The sequence below is a fragment of the Pleuronectes platessa genome, chromosome 7, assembly GCF_947347685.1.
Source record: "Pleuronectes platessa chromosome 7, fPlePla1.1, whole genome shotgun sequence".
NCBI lineage: Eukaryota > Metazoa > Chordata > Actinopteri > Pleuronectiformes > Pleuronectidae > Pleuronectes > Pleuronectes platessa.
The window spans coordinates 279055-299364 of NC_070632.1; the positions used below are offsets into that span (position 1 = coordinate 279055).

General features: G+C 48.0%; 4 protein-coding genes across 6 annotated transcripts; 2 read left to right on the forward strand and 2 right to left on the reverse strand.

Annotated features, from left to right (window-relative positions):
* Nucleotides 1-999: 999 nt before the first annotated feature.
* hsd17b2 (hydroxysteroid (17-beta) dehydrogenase 2) lies at nt 1000-6029 on the forward strand. The gene is given in 6 exon segments (XM_053426306.1): nt 1000-1059; nt 1163-1358; nt 1520-1705; nt 4254-4509; nt 4511-5190; nt 5418-6029. Coding segments are annotated over 5 exon segments (768 nt in total). The 3' UTR covers nt 4581-5190; nt 5418-6029.
* mphosph6 (M-phase phosphoprotein 6) lies at nt 4879-13447 on the reverse strand. 2 transcript variants are annotated; one of them, XM_053427588.1, is made up of 5 exons: nt 12890-13447; nt 6052-6164; nt 5778-5868; nt 5462-5565; nt 4879-5169 (listed from the first exon to the last, which is right to left on the reverse strand). In XM_053427588.1, exons 2-5 carry the CDS (start codon nt 6159-6161, stop codon nt 5040-5042), a joined length of 435 nt encoding a protein of 144 aa, XP_053283563.1. In that variant the 5' UTR covers nt 6162-6164; nt 12890-13447; the 3' UTR covers nt 4879-5039. The 2 variants fall into 2 exon arrangements, with proteins under 2 accessions (XP_053283563.1, XP_053283562.1); XM_053427587.1 differs by lacking the exon at nt 12890-13447 and adding an exon at nt 6448-6607.
* On the forward strand, nt 12343-14046 carry snx20 (sorting nexin 20). Of its 2 annotated transcripts, none has more exons than XM_053427586.1 (4): nt 12343-12586; nt 12670-12787; nt 12910-13040; nt 13375-14046. In XM_053427586.1, exons 2-4 carry the CDS (start codon nt 12673-12675, stop codon nt 14044-14046), a joined length of 918 nt encoding a protein of 305 aa, XP_053283561.1. In that variant the 5' UTR covers nt 12343-12586; nt 12670-12672. The 2 variants fall into 2 exon arrangements, with proteins under 2 accessions (XP_053283561.1, XP_053283559.1); XM_053427584.1 differs by having other exon boundaries at nt 12383-12586; nt 12659-12787.
* Nucleotides 14047-17791: 3745 nt separating this feature from the next.
* Nucleotides 17792-19938, reverse strand: irx5b (iroquois homeobox 5b). Its single transcript, XM_053426307.1, has 3 exons — nt 19663-19938; nt 18344-18719; nt 17792-18258 (listed from the first exon to the last, which is right to left on the reverse strand). The coding sequence occupies exons 1-3, from the start codon at nt 19936-19938 to the stop codon at nt 17792-17794; spliced, it is 1119 nt and encodes a 372-aa protein (XP_053282282.1).
* Nucleotides 19939-20310: the final 372 nt, after the last annotated feature.

Consider the following 20310-nt stretch of genomic DNA (forward strand, 5'->3'; position numbering starts at 1 on the left):
CTCATCACAGGTCAGACACACAACACAGACACACACACACACACACAGGACAAGAGAGGTGCTCATCACAGCTCAGACGCACAACACAGACACACACAGGACAAGAGAGGTGCTCATCACAGGTCAGACACACAACACAGACACACACACACACACACACACATAGGACAAGAGAGGTGCTCATCACAGGTCAGACACACAACACAGACAGAGACACACACAGGACAAGAGAGGTGCTCATCACAGGTCAGACACACAACACAGACACACACAGGACAAGAGAGGTGCTCATCACAGGTCAGACACACAACACAGACACACACACACACACACACAGCACAAGAGAGGTGCTCATCACAGGTCAGACACACAACACAGACAGAGACACACACAGGACAAGAGAGGTGCTCATCACAGGTCAGACACACAACACAGACACACACAGGACAAGAGGAGTGCTCATCACAGGTCAGACACACAACACAGACACAGACACACACAGGACAAGAGAGGTGCTCATCACAGGTCAGACACACAACACAGGCACACACACACACACACACATAGGACAAGAGAGGTGCTCATCACAGGTCAGACACAACACACAACACAAAGACACACACAGGACAAGAGAGGTGCTCATCACAGGTCAGACACACAACACACAAGAGAGACAGACACAGACACACATCACACACAGGAAATGATAAGGGTGCTCATCACAGGTCACACATCTCAAGAGAAAGGAGGTGTGTGTGTGAGTGTGTGTGTGTCTGTGTGTGTGTGTGTGTGGTATCAGGAAAAACAGGACAAGCTGAAGACAACGTTGTGATAAAATTCCAGCATGTTTGATGAAGAGATAGTGACAACAACCCACGACACAAAGAGATGATGAGATAGAGAATGAGGAAACTTTACTGGGAGGTCACCACACAGCCACACAATTACACAACCTGATACACAACTTGTGTGAGGTCGGAGAATGATGAAGATGTTAGAATGAGGAACGTCTGCCATAACAACAATCGAATGTTGGAGGGACTTGTGTCCAACATGTTTGTAGGAATCAAACCCTCGACTCTTTCCATCATCATGTGAAAGTCTTCTCCCTCTTTATTTGAAAGTGTCTCCGGGACGTCCCTGACCTGCGGTGTCTCCTCAGGTGCGACTCGGGCTTCGGCCACGTCTCAGTCTCATGGGAGTGAAGGTGTTTGCAGGCATGTTGGACGTGGACGGACCTGGAGCTCAGCGGCTCAGAGAGACGTCTGAGAACCTGCACGTCCTCCAGCTGGACGTGAGGGACAGACACCAAGTAGAGACGGTGCACAGGGACATCTGCTCTCAGGTGGGACACACAGGTACGTCCTCTTACATTAGAGACGTTCAAACTTAGGAAACAGGTATGACCTCCTCTGTCCACCATCATGTCTCAGTCTTCACTCGTCTGCTGGACAGAGGACAGAACAGTGGTCAGCAGATAAAGGACAGAGGACACCTCTCAGCTGTCCCCCTCCTGCAGGTCTGTGGGGTTTGGTGAATAATGCAGGAGTCCTCCAGTGTCCCATGGACGCGGAGCTTCAGCCGCTGTCAGCATGCAGACGCTGCTTGGACGTCAACTTCCTGTCAGCTGTCAACATGTGTCAGGTCTTCCTCCCTCTGCTGAGACGAGCCGGAGGACGCATCGTCAACATGTCCAGCATGGCAGGTCAACAGGAAGTCCAACTTTCATTCAAATCCAGTTTCAGATCATGTCCTGATCCAGATGTTGTCGTCCTGCAGCCGCGGGGCCGATGCTCTCTGCTGATCTTAAGATCACGTTAGGATCAGGTTAGGATCAGGTTAGGATCACGTTAAGATCAGGTTAGGATCACGTTAGGATCACGTTAAGATCAGGTTAGGATCACGTTAGGATCACGTTAAGATCAGGTTAGGATCACGTTAGGATCACGTTAAGATCAGGTTAGGATCACGTTAAGATCAGGTCAGGATCACGTTAGGATCAGGTTAGGATCAGGTTAGGATCAGGTTAGGATCACGTTAGGATCACGTTAGGATCACGTTAAGATCAGGTTAGGATCAGGTTAGGATCACGTTAAGATCAGGTTAGGATCACGTTAGGATCACGTTAGGATCACGTTAGGATCAGGTTAGGATCAGGTTAGGATCAGGTTAGGATCACGTTAGGATCACGTTAGGATCACGTTAAGATCAGGTTAGGATCACGTTAGGATCACGTTAAGATCAGGTTAGGATCACGTTAAGATCACGTTAGGATCACGTTAGGATCACGTTAGGATCACGTTAAGATCAGGTTAGGATCACGTTAGGATCACGTTAAGATCAGGTTAGGATCACGTTAGGATCACGTTAAGATCAGGTTAGGATCACGTTAAGATCACGTTAGGATCACGTTAGGATCACGTTAAGATCAGGTTAGGATCACGTTAGGATCACGTTAAGATCAGGTTAGGATCACGTTAGGATCACGTTAAGATCAGGTTAGGATCAGGTTAGGATCACGTTAAGATCAGGTTAGGATCACGTTAAGATCACGTTAGGATCACGTTAGGATCACGTTAGGATCACGTTAAGATCACGTTAGGATCAGGTTAGGATCACGTTAGGATCACGTTAGGATCACGTTAAGATCAGGTTAGGATCACGTTAGGATCACGTTAAGATCAGGTTAGGATCACGTTAAGATCAGGTTAGGATCACGTTAAGATCACGTTAGGATCACGTTAGGATCACGTTAGGATCACGTTAAGATCACGTTAGGATCAGGTTAGGATCACGTTAGGATCACGTTAAGATCAGGTTAGGATCACGTTAGGATCACGTTAAGATCAGGTTAGGATCACGTTAGGATCACGTTAAGATCAGGTTAGGATCACGTTAAGATCAGGTCAGGATCACGTTAGGATCAGGTTAGGATCAGGTTAGGATCAGGTTAGGATCACGTTAGGATCACGTTAGGATCACGTTAAGATCAGGTTAGGATCACGTTAGGATCACGTTAAGATCAGGTTAGGATCACGTTAGGATCACGTTAGGATCACGTTAGGATCAGGTTAGGATCAGGTTAGGATCAGGTTAGGATCACGTTAGGATCACGTTAGGATCACGTTAAGATCAGGTTAGGATCACGTTAGGATCACGTTAAGATCAGGTTAGGATCACGTTAAGATCACGTTAGGATCACGTTAGGATCACGTTAGGATCACGTTAAGATCAGGTTAGGATCACGTTAGGATCACGTTAAGATCAGGTTAGGATCACGTTAGGATCACGTTAAGATCAGGTTAGGATCACGTTAAGATCACGTTAGGATCACGTTAGGATCACGTTAAGATCAGGTTAGGATCACGTTAGGATCACGTTAAGATCAGGTTAGGATCACGTTAGGATCACGTTAAGATCAGGTTAGGATCAGGTTAGGATCACGTTAAGATCAGGTTAGGATCACGTTAAGATCACGTTAGGATCACGTTAGGATCACGTTAGGATCACGTTAGGATCACGTTAAGATCACGTTAGGATCAGGTTAGGATCACGTTAGGATCACGTTAGGATCACGTTAAGATCAGGTTAGGATCACGTTAGGATCACGTTAAGATCAGGTTAGGATCACGTTAAGATCACGTTAGGATCACGTTAGGATCACGTTAGGATCACGTTAAGATCAGGTTAGGATCACGTTAAGATCACGTTAGGATCAGGTTAGGATCACGTTAGGATCACGTTAAGATCAGGTTAGGATCACGTTAAGATCACGTTAGGATCACGTTAGGATCACGTTAAGATCAGGTTAGGATCACGTTAGGATCACGTTAAGATCAGGTTAGGATCACGTTAGGATCACGTTAAGATCAGGTTAGGATCACGTTAAGATCAGGTCAGGATCACGTTAGGATCACGTTAAGATCAAGTTAAGATCAGGTCAGGATCACGTTAGGATCACGCAGGCCGTTGCTCCCGATCACATCCCTCTAGATTAAATAAATGTGCAAATTAAAATAAACATGTAAAATTAAGACACTTTTTTTTAAAGCATGTCACTAAAACAAATGTGTAAACTCAACATGAATCCCAGTGACTGTCCCTGTTCAAGGACTGAAGCTTTACATCTTTCATGTGAAGATGAACTGAATCTCCTTCATGTTGCTTTATTTACTTTGAATCAATGATCCAGGATCTGGTTGGTTCTCTTGATCCAGGATCTGATTGGTTCTCTGACCGTCTCTTCCTCTCAGACATCTTTGGAACCAGTGAGGACGTCAGTCGCTACAGAGACGAGATCCTGGAGGCGGCGTCTCCTGAAGCCAGAGAGGATTATGGGGACGCGTACATCTCGTCCCTCCCCAGCGGTTTGTCCAGACTGTCCCAGCGGTCAGCGGAGGATCTGTCCCCTGTGGTGGACGACATGTGTCATGCTCTGCTGTCCGTCCACCCCAAACCTCTGTACACCCCCGGACAGATGGGATGGTTGCTGCCGTTCGTCCACCGCCATCTTTGACGTCTTTATCAAGACTTTAACTAAATACAGCGACTGTGAACCAGCGGGACTGAGGACGAGCTGAGACACCGTCCACACTCAAGTCCGTCCAGGTCTAACCCTCCCAGTTCTTAACAATACTTTAAAATATATCATTTATGATATTTATTGTCAATAATATAAATGTTATTCTTAATGATTTATTGTATTAGTCCGGATGTGGAACAGTTAGATTTGTATTGACTCAACAGTTTGTTGTTAAATAACTATCTCTGAGCAGACTCTTATTGTGAAAGACAGAACAAAAGTCTTAAAATTCAATCAAATGAATCTTGTTTTCTTTTTCTCTTGTTTTTCTCTTACTGTAAATTAATCAGTTGAAATAAAGTTTTAAAAACGAGAGTTTAATGAGTGAAAACATTTGAACTCTTCCAGCTTCTCAAAGATAATCCACAAAAAAAAATGGACAGGATGTATAACATCCACTCGGCTGTAAAACACAACTATGTCAAAAGACATTTACATGAAATCACGTTTTGTAAGTTCAGTCCTGAGGTTTCAGAAAAATTCTCTTTGTGTTCGTTTCCACGAGGTTTTGATTGACGTCCTCGTCCGTCACTCGCTCACGCTTCTTCACGAACTTCCTCTTCATGCTGCCGACCAGACTCTCGTACCTGAACGGTCCGGACGGGAAGGTAAAAGTTACGACACTGAATTCTCTGTCTAATCAGTTAAATCATCTTTATGGTGTTTGATTTAAAAAAAACATCAGCTGATTAAACTTCTTTAAAACTCCTTGAATTACAAACATTTGAAAATCTTTGATCTTTAACCGGTTCGAATTCACACTTTAAAATAATGAAAATATTTGAATCTCTAATAAAATGTTTTTCATAATTATTTCCTGTATTATTATTTCCAGGAAGTAGAAAATGTACATGACAGTACTTGAGTAAATATTGTTACCTCAGAGCCATTTCTTCATCTGTGACGTCTGCTGGCATCCTGCTCGTCACCTCCTCTTCCTCAGCTGGGCCTTCGTCGCTCGGGTTCATCAACGTCATCAGCTTCTGTGTCCGACAACCACAAACGTCACTCGGCCATCCTCACACTTTTATTTAGAAAATATCAACTTTACAAATCATCATCCATCAATCGAACATTTAGCGTTTGAGTTATTATTGCAGATAAGTTTCAAAAAGAGGAAGAAGAGTCGTAGAAACTTGTTCCCGATGTTTGAGTCTCCGACGCTAACGCCACACGAGAAGGAGAAGAGACAAACCTCCACGTCCGGGTTGAACCCTCTGAAGGACATGCGGCCGAACTTCAGATCTTCACACGGAACAAAACTCTTCTCCTCGATGATCAGATTCCTGGGGGGGGCAGAACGTGACGTCATGTTGCTGCCTCACATCTCCCTTAAACAGGAAGTGACACCAGACTGTTTCCTGCTCCACTCCATCACACACATTACCATGACAACAGCAGTGGAGAGTAACTTAGTATTTTTACTCAAATACCTGAGTACGTTTAGTGGGGGGGGGGGGGGTACTCACTCCTTGGCTTTGAGCTCCGGCAGGTCCAGGTACCAGTGCTCGTCACTGATGATCCTCCGCTCGTCCTCCTCCAGCTGCTTCTTGGTCTCATCGTCCAGACCTCTCTGCATGAACTGAACCAACATCGATCAATCAGTGTCCTGACTGGTTTTAATGGTTTGAGATCAAAACCTTTAACTAAAACAAACTGTTAAAAACATGAAAACAGACGCAAAGCGAATGGAATCGAGTCCAAGCTGTTCACGCGCTCAGCAGGTTTCACTTCGTTTTCACACATAAAGTTTGACTCAGTTTTCATCACAAACATCTTCAGACGATGTTTAAACGTTTACTGAGGAAATTAAGACTCGGCTGCTAACGCTGCTAGCATTAGTTAGCAAACACAGCTTCACGTACCTTCATGCGCAGGAGGTTCTTAGAAAGTTTCACCGAATCAATGGACATTTTCCCCGGAGAGGGAGAGACAGAGAGGGAGTGACAGAGAGAGGGTGAGACAGAGAGGGGGAGTGAGACAGAGAGAGGGGGAGACAGAGAGAGGGTGAGACAGAGAGAGGGAGAGAGAGAACAGTTAGCTTCAGGCTAACAGCTAAACCACGAGCATCTGCTCCTCTGACAGACAGAAGCAAACAAACGTCGAGCCGCCCGGAAGTCAAGTTAATCTACCTCTGATGTCATCGATGTCCAAGAACTGTTTTTTATAATATTAATAATAACAATAACAGACTGATCCCTTCTCATGTCACCCTCGTGTCTTGCTCCTCTCTGTTCTTGAGTCTTGTTTTTCCTCTTTCTTGGATCCTGAGTACTTAATAAACTTTTATTTTTTACCAACAGATGATCATTCAGAATGTTTATATATATTATCTCCTCCATGTTTCTTTCCAAAGCTGATCATGATAGATGTTTCCCTTTTCATTAACCCTTCCCTCTGCTCTTCATCCTCACTCTGATCTCCCTTCTCTCTGTTCCTCTCATTTATCCATCGCTCATGTTCCCTCTCTTCATTTCATAATTCAAATCCAAATCTGATTCCATGCGTCAGCAAACTGTCGTCAGCTCCATTGCACTTTTAACATTATTTCCTGGTTCACGTCGAGCCGCCATCTCTCCCCTTCCCCCCCCCCCTCCTCTTCCTCCTCTCCTCTCCTCCCCCCTCTCCTCTTCCTCTCCTTCCTCCTCTCCTCTCCTCCCCTCCTCTTCTTCCACTCTCTTCCTCCTCCTCCTCGGGTTCAGGATGTTTTCCATGAGGAAGAAAACAATGATTTATAAATAATAATAATATAAATAATATAAACAAATAATATTTCTGACCAAACCAACAGATACAAACACTTTTTTATTTATGTCCATTAAAATTCATGTTCGATCAAAGTTTGGTGAAAAGAAAATAAACTGTTTCATTCGAAGGTATCAGAGACAAGTGACGTGCTCAGCTACGTCATAAACAGGCGACGTGCGGTTTGTTTACTGGTGGTAGAAAATGGAAGCGGACGCGGAGGAGCTCTCGGCCCCGGAGGAGGAGACCTCCGCCCCGGCAGCAGCAGCTTTGCTCGGCTCCGTGCTGAGCCTCGGTGTAGCTCCGGTGTTCGCCCCGCAGATGTGCGAGCTGTACCGGCTGCAGGCGGCCGAGCTGCGGCGGCGGAGGCAGCGGGAGCTGATGGAGCGGGAGCGGCGCAGGAGGCAGTACCTGCGGAGGAGGAGAGCCTTCCTCCTGTCCTCCATCGCGGCGGCGCTCAGTCTCCTCTCCACCACCAGCAGACCCGTCTGGGTCCGGGACCGGGGCCCGGGGCAGAACCTCTGGGCCACGGCCGAAGCGTTCGACGACGAGGAGTGGAAGGCGCAGTTCCGAGTGTCCCGGTCCACCTTCGACTTCCTGCTCGAACTGATCGGTCCGGCGATTAAACGCCGCAAGACGAACTACCGGGTCCCCATCGAGCCGGGCCGCCGGCTGGCCATCACCCTGTGGTGGCTGGCCCGCTCCGGGGAGTACCGCTCCATCGCAGACATGTTCGGGGTGGGGATCGCCACCGTGTGCAACATCGTGCGTCAGGTCGCCTGCGCCATCGTGGAGCGGCTGTTCCACCGGTTCGTGTCGCTGCCCGGCGGCCCGCGGCTGGACGACACCCTCCAGGCCTTCAAGGACCGCTGCTACCCGCAGTGCGCCGGGGCCATCGGCGGGACCCACATCCCCATCGCGCCCCCGAGGGAGAACCCGGACCACTACATCAACCGAAGCGGCTGGCACTCCGTCATCCTGCAGGCGGTGGTGGACCACAACGTCTGGTAAGAGCCGTGTCCGGTAAGAGCCGTGTCCGGTAAGTCTCTGTGTGAACGCGGGCTGACGGCCCCGTGACGCTTCTGTCCCGGCAGCTTCACGGATGTGTACGCCGGTTGGCCTGGAAGCAGCAGCAGCGCCACCGTGCTGTGCAGTTCCGACCTGTACCTGAAAGCTGAGGACCGGCCCGACGGGTACCTGTTCCCCAGAGAGGTGAGGTCAGGGGTCAGGGGAGGTGACGGGAGTCGAGAGGATATGAGAAGGTGAGAGGAGATGAGGTCAGAGGAGGTGAGAGGAGGTCAGAGGAGATGAGAGGAGGGGACGAGAGTCGAGAGAAGGTCAGAGGAGATGAGGTCAGAGGAGATGAAGAGGATATGAGAGGAGGTCAGAGGAGATGAGGTCAGAGGAGTTGAGGAGGTCAGGGGAGATGAGGTCAGAGGAGGTCAGAGGAGATGAGGTCAGAGGATATGAGGTCAGAGGAGTTGAGGTCAGAGGAGTTGAGGAGGTCAGAGGATATGAGGTCAGAGGAGTTGAGGAGGTCAGAGGATATGAGAAGGTGAGAGGAGATGAGGTCAGAGGAGGTGAGAGGAGGTCAGAGGAGATGAGAAGAGGTCAGACGATGTCAGAGGAGGGGACGAGAGTCGAGAGAAGGTCAGAGGAGATGAGGTCAGAGGAGATGAAGAGGATATGAGAGGAGGTCAGAGGAGATGAGGTCAGAGGAGTTGAGGTCAGAGAAGGTCAGAGAAGGTCAGAGGAGATGAGGAGGTCAGAGGATATGAGAGGAGATGAGGAGGTCAGAGGAGATGAGAGGAGTTGAGGTCAGAGGAGTTGAGGAGGTCAGAGGAGATGAGAGGAGTTGAGGTCAGAGGAGATGAGGAGGTCAGAGGAGATGAGAGGAGTTGAGGTCAGAGGATATGAGAGGAGGTCAGAGGAGATGAGGTCAGAGGAGATGAAGAGGATATGAGAGGAGGTCAGAGGAGATGAGAGGAGATGAGGTCAGAGGAGATGAGGAGGTCAGAGGAGATGAGAGGAGATGAGGTCAGAGGAGATGAGAGGAGTTGAGGTCAGAGGAGATGAGGAGGTCAGAGGAGATGAGAGGAGTTGAGGTCAGAGGAGATGAGGAGAGTTGTGAACGTTTGCTTCACCACTGGATGACCTTTGCGTTGCAGAGGTCGCTCCTGTCCGACGGCGTGGAGATCCCCGTCCATCTGATCGGAGACGCCTCCTTCCCTCTGAAGCCCTGGCTGATGAAAGGTTACAGCGAGGAGCAGCAGCTGTCCCCTGAGCAGCGTCGCTTCTCCTACACCGTGTCCTCCGCCCGGTCCGTGGTCGATGCTGCCTTCACCCGCCTGAAAGGACGCTGGAGGTGTCTGCTGAAGAAGAGCGACATCGACATCTCCATGATGCCCCGAGTCGTGGCTGCGTGCTGCGTTCTGCACAACATCTGTGAACTCCGAGGAGACGGGTTCCTCCCGGAGTGGAACGCTGACACGGCTCCGTCTGGAACGTATCTGCAGCAGCCCGACCCCGAGGCGTACGCAGGAGACACCTACTGCACGGCCGAGGTCATCAGAGACACCATCACCTACAACCTGCTGACCATCCTGCAGTACTGACCCCAGAGCAGCTCCGGGGCCCAGCCTGGACGGGTCCCTGTGACCATGATGATGCGTCCCAGGGTCCAGGGGAGACCAGTGTGAGGGAGCGAGGGGACTAAGGGCTGACATGGGGCGGGGCCTTAGACTCCACCTCTCCCAGTTTATTTTGAGTTCCTGTTCCAACAGTGAAGCTGCAGCATTCAGAGTCGCAGTGGGTTGAACTGGCCTCAGTCTCAATGAACTTGTTAAGGAACCGACACCAGCAGAACATTTTCCCTCAGTTTTCAGGTTGAACCACATGTTTCCTCTTCACTGAGTCAACCAGGTTCCACGTTTGTTTCCTCATTGGATACGTGTGTCAGGAGTGTCGTCCAATCAGCAGTGACGTGTATATAAATCCCTTTGTATTAAAAAGACAGTGACATGGATGTTCAACTTAAGATGTGAGGACATGTTTCTATTTTATAATGTAGTTCTTCAATAAGATAAGATCATTGGGCCTCAATCACCCAATATTTTAGTAAGTTTTTACTTAAATTTGTTCTTAAGAAAATATCTAAGTAAACTCAGATTCAATGAGCGTTCTTAAATTGGAGAATTGTTATCACCTGTGTTTTTATATCGATAACGTGTCTTCTTAAGTTCCCTTTAGCAAAGGTCAACACCGTATGCCCATAAAATGGCAGAAATCAAAGAATCTTTTAAGAAGTCAAGAATGACTAAACAAAAATATAAACTGGGTGGAGCACTGGACTCACACGTAAACAAAGATGTTATATTTTGTAGTGTCAACAGTGGATATAAAATGATGCTTGTGATGCAATTACACTTTCAGTGAAAGCTGCATCGGGAGAAAGTCGTACAGTTAATGGAGTAAACATTTGTTTGATCTCAAATCTGAAGTTGTAAATGGAAAAAAGTTTGAGAAATACATTTTTCATTTTACCACATGTATTTCACGATGCTTTATTGACACAGATCCTCTTTCTCTGGTGTTGGGGCCACTCGGCACCAACCGGGCTGAAGCTCCAGTAAGGGCCTTGAACGTGATGTATTTTAAGTTCTTTGTTTTAGACCCCTTTTCTTGACCAATCAATGGAACTGACAACAGGCTACAACATGAAGCACGTTTATTTCTGTCCGGTTTTCTGTGGATCATTCTCTTTTCTTTTTACTTTTGTCCCTAATGACAAAACGTCCTGGTCTCTTAAAAGGTGCTTTAAATATTCAACTTATTAATAGATACTTTTCTCTATAGAAACTCGTTTTGAAGGTCTTGGCTTCCATTAATGTTATTTAAGAAATATATATTCTACGTTAACCCTTCAGTGTTTTGTGCCTCTTTGTGTCTCCATTTATTGAGTGGTTCTGATCCCTGCTGGGAGCCGGCCCGCTCTCCGGTTCTGTTCGGCTAGCTGCGTCCATGTGTTAGCTCTGTGCTACATGTGTTAGCTCTGTGCTACATGTAGCTCCATGATGTCTGGTTACTGTCACATTACTGCAACTACACGTTCCTGTAGATACATGGTGCACATCATCAGGAGAGCCCGTCCCCTTCTCACTCAGGAGGCAGCGCAGGTTCTGGTCCAGGCTCTGGTCATTTCACACCTACACTATCTGCCCCCCCCCCCCTCCTGGCAGGTCAACCTGCTGCTGCCCTCCGACCTCTGCAGCTCATCCAGAAACCAGCAGCTCCACTGGTCTTTGACCTGAGTACACTCGCACTCCTCCGCTCCCTTCACTGGTTACCAGTGGCTGGATCTGTTTCAAAACACTAGTACTTGGTACCGTGCTGTGAACGGATCGGGTCCAGTCTACATCCAGGACCTGGTCCAACCTTACACCCCAGCCTGTCCACTGCAATCAGCTGCTCCCTCACTGGGAGGGACAGTTTCCTGTCCTGGCTCCTAAACGGGGGAACCAGCTCCACATGGACATCAGGACAGGAAGTCCTCACATCTTCCTCCAGACTGAAGACACACCTCTTCAGACTAAAGCCTGGATAAGAATGAACGATATTTCGCTGCACTAACATGTCACTAACATGTCACTAACATGTTGCACTTTGCAGTTTGTCTTTCTTGAAGCAAATTGAACTGATTCTTGTTCTGGTTTGTTCCCTCTTGGTTGATGCTCTTGTTGTGAGTCGCTCTGGATTAAAGCGTCAGCTCAGTGAAAGTTAATGTAACGTTACACAGTAACAACAGTGATGACTGATAATATTCATTAATGGCCGGTCCCTCCCCATCTGCTGCTGTGTGCTCGGGACTCGTCTCACCAGCGCACTTAGCGCCAGGAAAGATCCAAACTTCACAGGCTTCCTGCTAAACTGCACACAATTCAAAATGTCCGAGACACATTAACACCAGTTCACCACACAATGATCCATACGTTCATTTGATTGGTCCAATGTTTCTGAACAACTGCACGAGCTTCATTCAGACTCTGCTGACTCGTCTTTCTCCCTCTTTCACTCGCTTGTGTGCACACACACACACACAGACACACACACACACGCAGCTGTTTGGTTACACTTCCTCTTCACTGACTTCGTTGTTGTTTGTCCTCTGAGGAACTTCCTCTTCTGTCTCCTTGTCTCTAGCAGCGATACGTCTTTTCTCTTTGTCTCTGAGTCTCTGGACCTGGACCTGGAGGATCGACGGTAAGAGACTCTGAAAACAAGTCACAGTCAGACGGATCTGTTTCTCCTCATGTTCTCTGTGTTTCACAATAGGTTTTCTAAGTGTAATGGAAGAAACAGGAGCTGGAGCAGAACCAGAACCAGGTTCTGGAGCAGAACCAGAACCAGGACAAGGAGCAGAACTAAGAAGGAACCCGACTCACACAGACGCTTTGGCTTCAGGTTTAAATTCACACGTCACAACTTTATTTCTGAAAACACATGAGCTCCGACAATGAGTGTGTGTCTGTGTGTGTATGTACCTTTGTGTCTGTGTGTATGTACCTTTGTGTCTGTGTGTGTAGGTTGCCCCTCTCTGACGACTCAGCAGCTTCAGGAGAACGTCCGGGTGGTGAAGCGGCGGCACCGCCCCGAGAGGCTGATGTTTGAAATCCCTTCAGCTCGGATCATCGACCAGGTTCTGAGCAAACATGTGGTGAGAACCTGAACAGAGTCCATGTCAGAGACCAACGTTCTTCTAGAGAACGTTCCCTGTCCTGGTGTCAATGGTGGAACACAGTCCAAAGCTAACATCTCACCACTAGAACCCCATGAAGGACCTCCAGAACGTCCTGGAGAACATCTAGAGACTTCCCAGTGTTCCCTAAAACGGTGGATGAATTCACTTCCTGTGTCCGCCCGAATAAAGAAGTTCAAATAAATCATATTTAAAGTAAACAAGAAGAAACCTAACGAGGACCTTTGTTGATCATGAAGATGAAGATGAATCAATAAGAGAATCGCTCCTTGTCTCCGTCTTCCTGTCCCAGGTGTACCAGGTGGTGCTGATGCGCTCGGGCAGGTTCGATTCCCGCCGTGTTTCAGTCGAGCGCCGCTACAGCGACTTTTCCCGCCTGCACCACGCGCTGCAGCGGGAGTTCCGGGACGAGCTGGAGGACCTGATTCTGCCCCCGAAGCTGCTGAGCCGGAACTTCTGCCCCCACGTCATCGCTGAGCGACGCGTGGCGCTGCAGGACTATCTGTCCGAGGTGTCCCGCGTGCGCTGCGTGAGCCGCTGCGGGCTGTTCCCCGCGTTCTTCACGGAGCAGGAGCAGAGGCGCGGCCACGCGCTGCTGCGCGCGGGGCAGTTCGAGGCGGCGCGGCAGCAGCTGCAGGAGGTGCTGGTGATGGAGGAGAAGCTGTTACCGTGGCAGAGCGCCACCCTCCTCGTGCCCACCCTCTCCGCCCTGGCCGTGTGCCACCGGGACCTGGAGGAGCCGGAGCACGCGCACGACGCGGCGCTGCGGGCTCTGCCTGCGGTCCGGCGCTACGGACTGAAGCGCCACAGGGCGGCGCTGTTGAGCCTGCTGGTGGATGTGGGGTACGAGCTGGGGCGTCCGGTGGCCCAGTTCCAGGAGGAGCTGAGCCGGCTGAGGGACGCGGAGCGAGGGGGGGTGTCCTCCTGCTCCCTGAAAGAGCTGGTGGTGCAGGAGTTCATCTGAGGACCAGGGGCCACAGGGCCGGACCGGCCGCCCCGGGGGCCCTGAACCTGGGGGGGCGGGGGGGCTCACTGACAGGAGCTCTGCTGTTTAAATGTTGAAGTTAAAGTTTATGAAACATAATTAAACTCAGTTCATTTCTACTGACTACAGAAGACATGCCTGGTTTTTTAGGGTTAGAGTAAATGTATATATACATGTGTGTGTATAAATATATACACACATGTACATATACAGTGTATATATACACACACATGTGTATGCCTCTATAATGAGCTTTAGTTTGACACAATGTCTGCAATGAATCTGAGGACACACACTGTCTCTGAGGACACACACTGTGGTGAAAACCTCTGACATCACTACTCAATAAAAGCACATGGACCTATCTTCAGGGAGCTGACTGGGAGTTGTGGTGTTCTGGTACCAGGATGAGAGATGAACTGGGCGAGTTCGAGGCTGAGATCCACACATACTTTAATACTTGATCCTTTAAGCAGCTTCATCCAATGAAATGAAATATTAATTTGGGGGTTGGTAGTTTACAGATTTACCTTGTGACAGCCTCCCTTTCAGTCTGTGAAGGAGGATTTTGTGATCAATGGTATTGAATTATTTCAGACGGACCTGCTGGCCAGCAGGAGGCGCTGCTCACAGCTGAGGTGACAGCTGAAGCTTCAGAGGGATGAACTGGGAGAGTCCACTGGCTCAACAGCTCCGGCACTGCTCTGGTTTCAGAGTGTGAGCCACCGGCGTTCCCAGCATGCCTCTGAGCGACTCAGATGGAGCGTGAGGCTTCGCCGTCTGCTGTGGGGAGGCCTGGCCTGCAGGGGGCCCTCCTCCTCCAGCCGACTGTAGCTCCTCACTCCTCACGCCTCCAGAACCAAACACATGTCAACAAACAACAGCTGCTTCACACTGAGTTCCTCAGCTCTCTGGATCTTCTCTGGAGGATCACACTCACACTCACTGTTTCTCCTCCTCCTCCCGAGCTCCTGTATAAAGTCTGAATCCAGGAGCAGTGTGAACAGCAGAGGATCCTCCACTGATTCACAGGGGGGGGGATGGGGGGGCTTCTAACACGGGACACATACATGAAGAAACATAAACAAAACTGACACACACGAAGATGTGAAGAGAGTTTGTTGTGATCAGAGTTGACGACATGTCAGGTGATGTAAACATGATCACATGACCTCTGCAGCAGAGGTAACAGGTCACTTCCTGTCTGTCTGCTGCCATCTTGTGGTGGTGACGTCATTTACAGTCAGACTCTGTGCAGAAGTGACCGTGGAGCCGTGGAACCAAACTGATCAGAAACACTTGAGCAAACATCAGAGAGACAAGAACGACCTGAAATGACAGAAACATCTTTGACAAACTTTTATTTAACATCTACTTAGATCTTTAGTTTGGTCCATGTCCCATCTGCTAACATGGAGGAGGAGGATTAATGAACTATACAGCAGCCAGACACCAGGGGGCGATGGAGATGATTTCGCTTGCCTGTAGAGTAGCTGTTATGTTGTCCATCTTTATTCTGTTTCCTGTGTGAAGGGGACAGTTCTTATCATGGCCGACACTGACTCACAGGAAGTGACACAAAGCCAATCAATCAATCAATCAGTAATTTTATTTTCTATATTCACAAATCACACTTTGGGACTTAAGGTGTTTCACAGTGAGTCTGAATTCACTCGTCATCGTCTGCCCAGCTTGCAGCTGATTGGTGCAGGGCTGGAAAATTGTGCAGGTTAGCGGTGGCTACGCTAACAGGAAGTAAAAGACATTCAGGGTCACTGGCGGTGTGGCTCCAGGCCGATGACATCATGTGTCTGGAGGAGGCTCCACAGAGGCTTTGTTCACACCTTCTGTAGGATCCACTCAGATACTTCCCATCACACCTTGACTCGATGGTCCGTGGGACAACACGTCACATGGGCCTGCAGGGGGCGCTGTCTGTGAGCCCAGCTGCTGCAGGAGGGGGTTTGAATGGCATTATCCTCCCAGAGCGAAGTCTGCCAGTCCTGCTGCTCTACGACCAACAGCTGGGCGGAGTTTAACTCACTGTAAACATACCGCTCCATGGGGGGGGGGGCTGCTGCTGTGTCAGATCCAATCTGTCAGTCTCACACAATCTGCCATATTCATTCTGACCACAGGGGGCATGATGGCCTGTTGTTAGCATTATTCAGTGTGTGAAGTCACGGCGAGGCGTCGGGTTCCTGTTGTTCTGAACATCGACAAAGAAAGTATGAGCTCAACTCCGAGAATCCACTGAACCCTGGTTCTGATCCTGGTTCTGATCCTGGTTCTGATCCTGATCCTGATCCTGATCCTGGTTCTGATCCTGGTCACGGTTCTGATCCTGGTTCTGATCCTGGTTCTGATCCTGATCCTGGTTCTGATCCTGATCACGGTTCTGATCCTGGTTCTGATCCTGATCCTGATCCTGATCCTGGTTCTGATCCTGGTTCTGATCCTGATCCTGATCCTGGTTCTGATCCTGATCACGGTTCTGATCCTGCTTCTGATCCTGGTTTCGATCCTGGTTCTGATCCTGATCCTGGTTCTGATCCTGGTTCTGATCCTGATCCTGATCCTGGTTCTGATCCTGATCACGGTTCTGATCCTGGTTCTGATCCTGGTTCTGATCCTGGTTCTGATCCTGATCCTGATCACGGTTCTGATCCTGCTTCTGATCCTGGTTCTGATCCTGGTTCTGATCCTGATCCTGGTTCTGATCCTGATCACGGTTCTGATCCTGCTTCTGATCCTGGTTTCGATCCTGGTTCTGATCCTGATCCTGGTTCTGATCCTGGTTCTGATCCTGATCCTGATCCTGGTTCTGATCCTGATCACGGTTCTGATCCTGCTTCTGATCCTGGTTCTGATCCTGGTTCTGATCCTGATCCTGGTTCTGATCCTGATCACGGTTCTGATCCTGCTTCTGATCCTGGTTTGGATCCTGGTTTGGATCCTGGTTCTGAGTCTGGTTCGGGTCCTGGTTCTGATCCTGGTTTGTTGAATCTTAAAGTCAGGCTTAGGCTCAATAAGGTGTTGAACCTTTTAAGGTGTCATGAACGCATCCCATGACACAATATAACATATAACTTCATTTATTATAATAGAATTGATCGTGAAGGTTCGATTAAATCACAGACTGGTTCATTTGATGTGTTTTTTAAACCTGTGGTTGAACTGATTCAGAAACAATCAGAATATTCAAAGTAATTTTCCTCATTATAACAAAGGTTCAATAAATATATTGATCAAATATCTGTTGGAGGTTTTACACAAATTTTATAATTATATTTAATCACAGGTTCTAGAATTAATTTGGAAGGTTCCCATAATGACTTTATTAATCATCATATAATTTATAAAATCTGAAGTTGATGAGACAACAGGTCTGTTTTTATTCTGTTGATTAATAAACTGATCAAATCATTTCCCAGATGAAACATCACAAATGAGAAAATGTTTCAATCCTTGAAATTTAAAACCAACTCAGGAGTAAAAAAAATTGAAACTTGAAACAAATCAAAATGATTGATTGACTGATCTGAGGATTTGACACTGTTTGTATTTTTCAGTTTGTGTTGAATCAGCTGATCAGTCGAGTAATAATCAGACTTAATGAAACTTTGTATTATTACAAACACCAACGTCTGACCAACATAGAAAAACTCCTCCAGTGAACAATCCCACAATGCAACAGTTCAGGCTCTGTGCAGAAACGTGGCCCCTACATGTCCGTCTCCTTCCTGAGTTCGTGAGCTCCAGCTGACCGCAGCTGACCGGCCAGGTTGCTGTGCAGGGGCCCCAGGGGGCCATAGTGGGAGTACGCTGGGATGAAGGGGGAGGTGTAGTAGAGGTGTTGGGGCAGGGAGGGGCTGTGGCCGCCCCCCCCACTCTGAGACGATTCATTAGAGCCTTTTGTTTTGTCCGACGACGTGGCGATCTCAGCCAGGGACCACAGTTTGGGTTTAGGGGCCGGGTTGGGCCCCTGGATGCTGGCAAAGGAGTCTCTGGACTCCAGCTTCGACCCGCTCTCGAGTGGTGAGTTCTGAGGAGGCGTCCCTGTGGGGGGGGGACCGGGGGTGTGGGGGCTCCTGTCCCCCGACTCGTTAAAGTCCAGATCAACGTCACTGCTTCTCCCGTCTCTGAACATCAGCTCAGTGGAGTCCAGAACCGAGGAGGCACGGCCCCCAGCTACACAACAACACAACAGAGGAGTTAGTCAGAGATTATACACACAGACACACACACTCAGTTCTCTCCCTCTCACCTGCCTCGCTCTTCGTCTTCTGCGTTCCCTCGTCTTCATCGTTCCGCTCCAGCTCGATGTCGTCCTCCTCCTCCTCGTCCTCGCTCCGGTTCCGTGACGTCCATGTCATCTTGTTCTCCTTCTTCAGCCGCCGCCGGGCGTTGGCGAACCAGGTGGACACCTGGGTCAGGGTCATCTTGGTGATGATGGCCAGCATGATCTTCTCGCCCTTGGTGGGGTACGGGTTCCTCCTGTGCTCGTTCAGCCAGGCCTTCAGCGTGGCCGTGGCGTCCCGCGTGGCGTTCTTCCTGTAGGCGGGGTCACAGTACGGGAAGGGCCCCAGGGCCCCGAACGGGAGGAAGTCTAAGGAGGGGGGGGTCCCTGAGGACGGGTCGAACCCTGGACTCTAAAAAAACAACAGAGGGGGGCGTTATCATGACAATGAAAAGATTTTATAATCATCATACTTTGTGACTTTTCTCATTTTATTTCTTTTAAATCAATTTTGATTTAGTTTGACCTTTTAAATTAGTTTTATTTGGATTTAATTTAATAAGATAAGATCAAATACAAATTAATTGACCAACACAGTTGTTACAGCAGCAGCTCAGAATGAAGTAGAGAATAAAATATAAAAAGGCAATACAATAAAAAAAGAACATTTAAATAAAATGGTTCAGGGTAATTATAGAGAAAAACTGTTTGTACATAAGAGATATTGTGATGTCAATAATATAAGTAGTACTATATAATATATAAAACATTTTCCATAAGAATTAGTGGAATAAAATAAACCAGTGCAGTAAAATCCTTGATCTTGTGAATTCATTTTAGTTTAGTTTTATTTCGGTGTTGAATTTAAAGTTGTAATTTAAATTCAGGAACTAAGACGTTTTCTGTTATTGCAGTTAAATAAAGCTTCACAATCACAGATTAATTTACACTTAAACACACGCACACACACACACACTTCATTATATATTATTTAATTGTGTGTATAATATTATAAATTATTATTATTATTATTAATGTTTCTGTGAAGAAGAATATAAGCAGCTGTAATCAAACGCTCTTCATCAGACACACACACATACACATACACACACGGATTATTATTATTATTATTTTGTTTCCATCATTATTATTTACCTTATTATTAGATTGGAATTGTTGTTAATAATTTTATTGTTCTTTATTATTATTTCTCTTATTATCATTATTGTTGTTATTATTTTATTGTTATTATTAATATTATTATTATTATTATTATAATTATTATTATGATAATAATAATAGTTATTATTATTATCATCATCACTCATACTCTGAAGTTATAAACTATCACCCACCATGAACCCGCTGAGGGTCTCAGCGGCCCGCGCCTCTCCGGCTCCTCTTCCTCCGGCTCCTCTTCCTCCTGCTCCTCTTCCTCCCCCGTACCGGAGGTGCAGGTTGAAGCCGGGAGAAGTCGCTGATCCCGGGTACGGAGCGAAGGCGGAGCCCGAAGAGGAGCGAGTCAGCTCCTCGGTCCTCGGTGCCAAGAGGAGGCCGGCGCTGAAGGACGGAGCCGGAGGAAGAGACACGGACACGGAGGACTGGAGGAGAAAAGCCCGAGGGTACGACATGACCACCGAGCACACGCACACTGAACCACTGGTAAGAAGAGGAGGAGGAGAGGAGGAGGAGAGGAGGAGGGAGGGGGAGAGAGAGGGGAGGAGGAGGGAGAGAGAGAGGAGGAGACAAGGAGGAGGAGAGTAGGAAAAGAGGAAGTTTTACTAGCAGAGGAGAATCTTGGAGGTTGAGGCAGAGAGAGAGAGAGAGAGAGAGAGAGAGAGAGAGAGAGGAGGAGGAGGAGGAGGAGTAGCGAACAGTAACTTCACATCATCAATTCTCCAGGTCATCAATCTATATTAAATCAATATTAGTGTAGTCTCATATTCTCAAGTTCCAGTTTGTCTCATAGTCTTTAACCAGGTGAGACGTTCTTCACCCTCAAG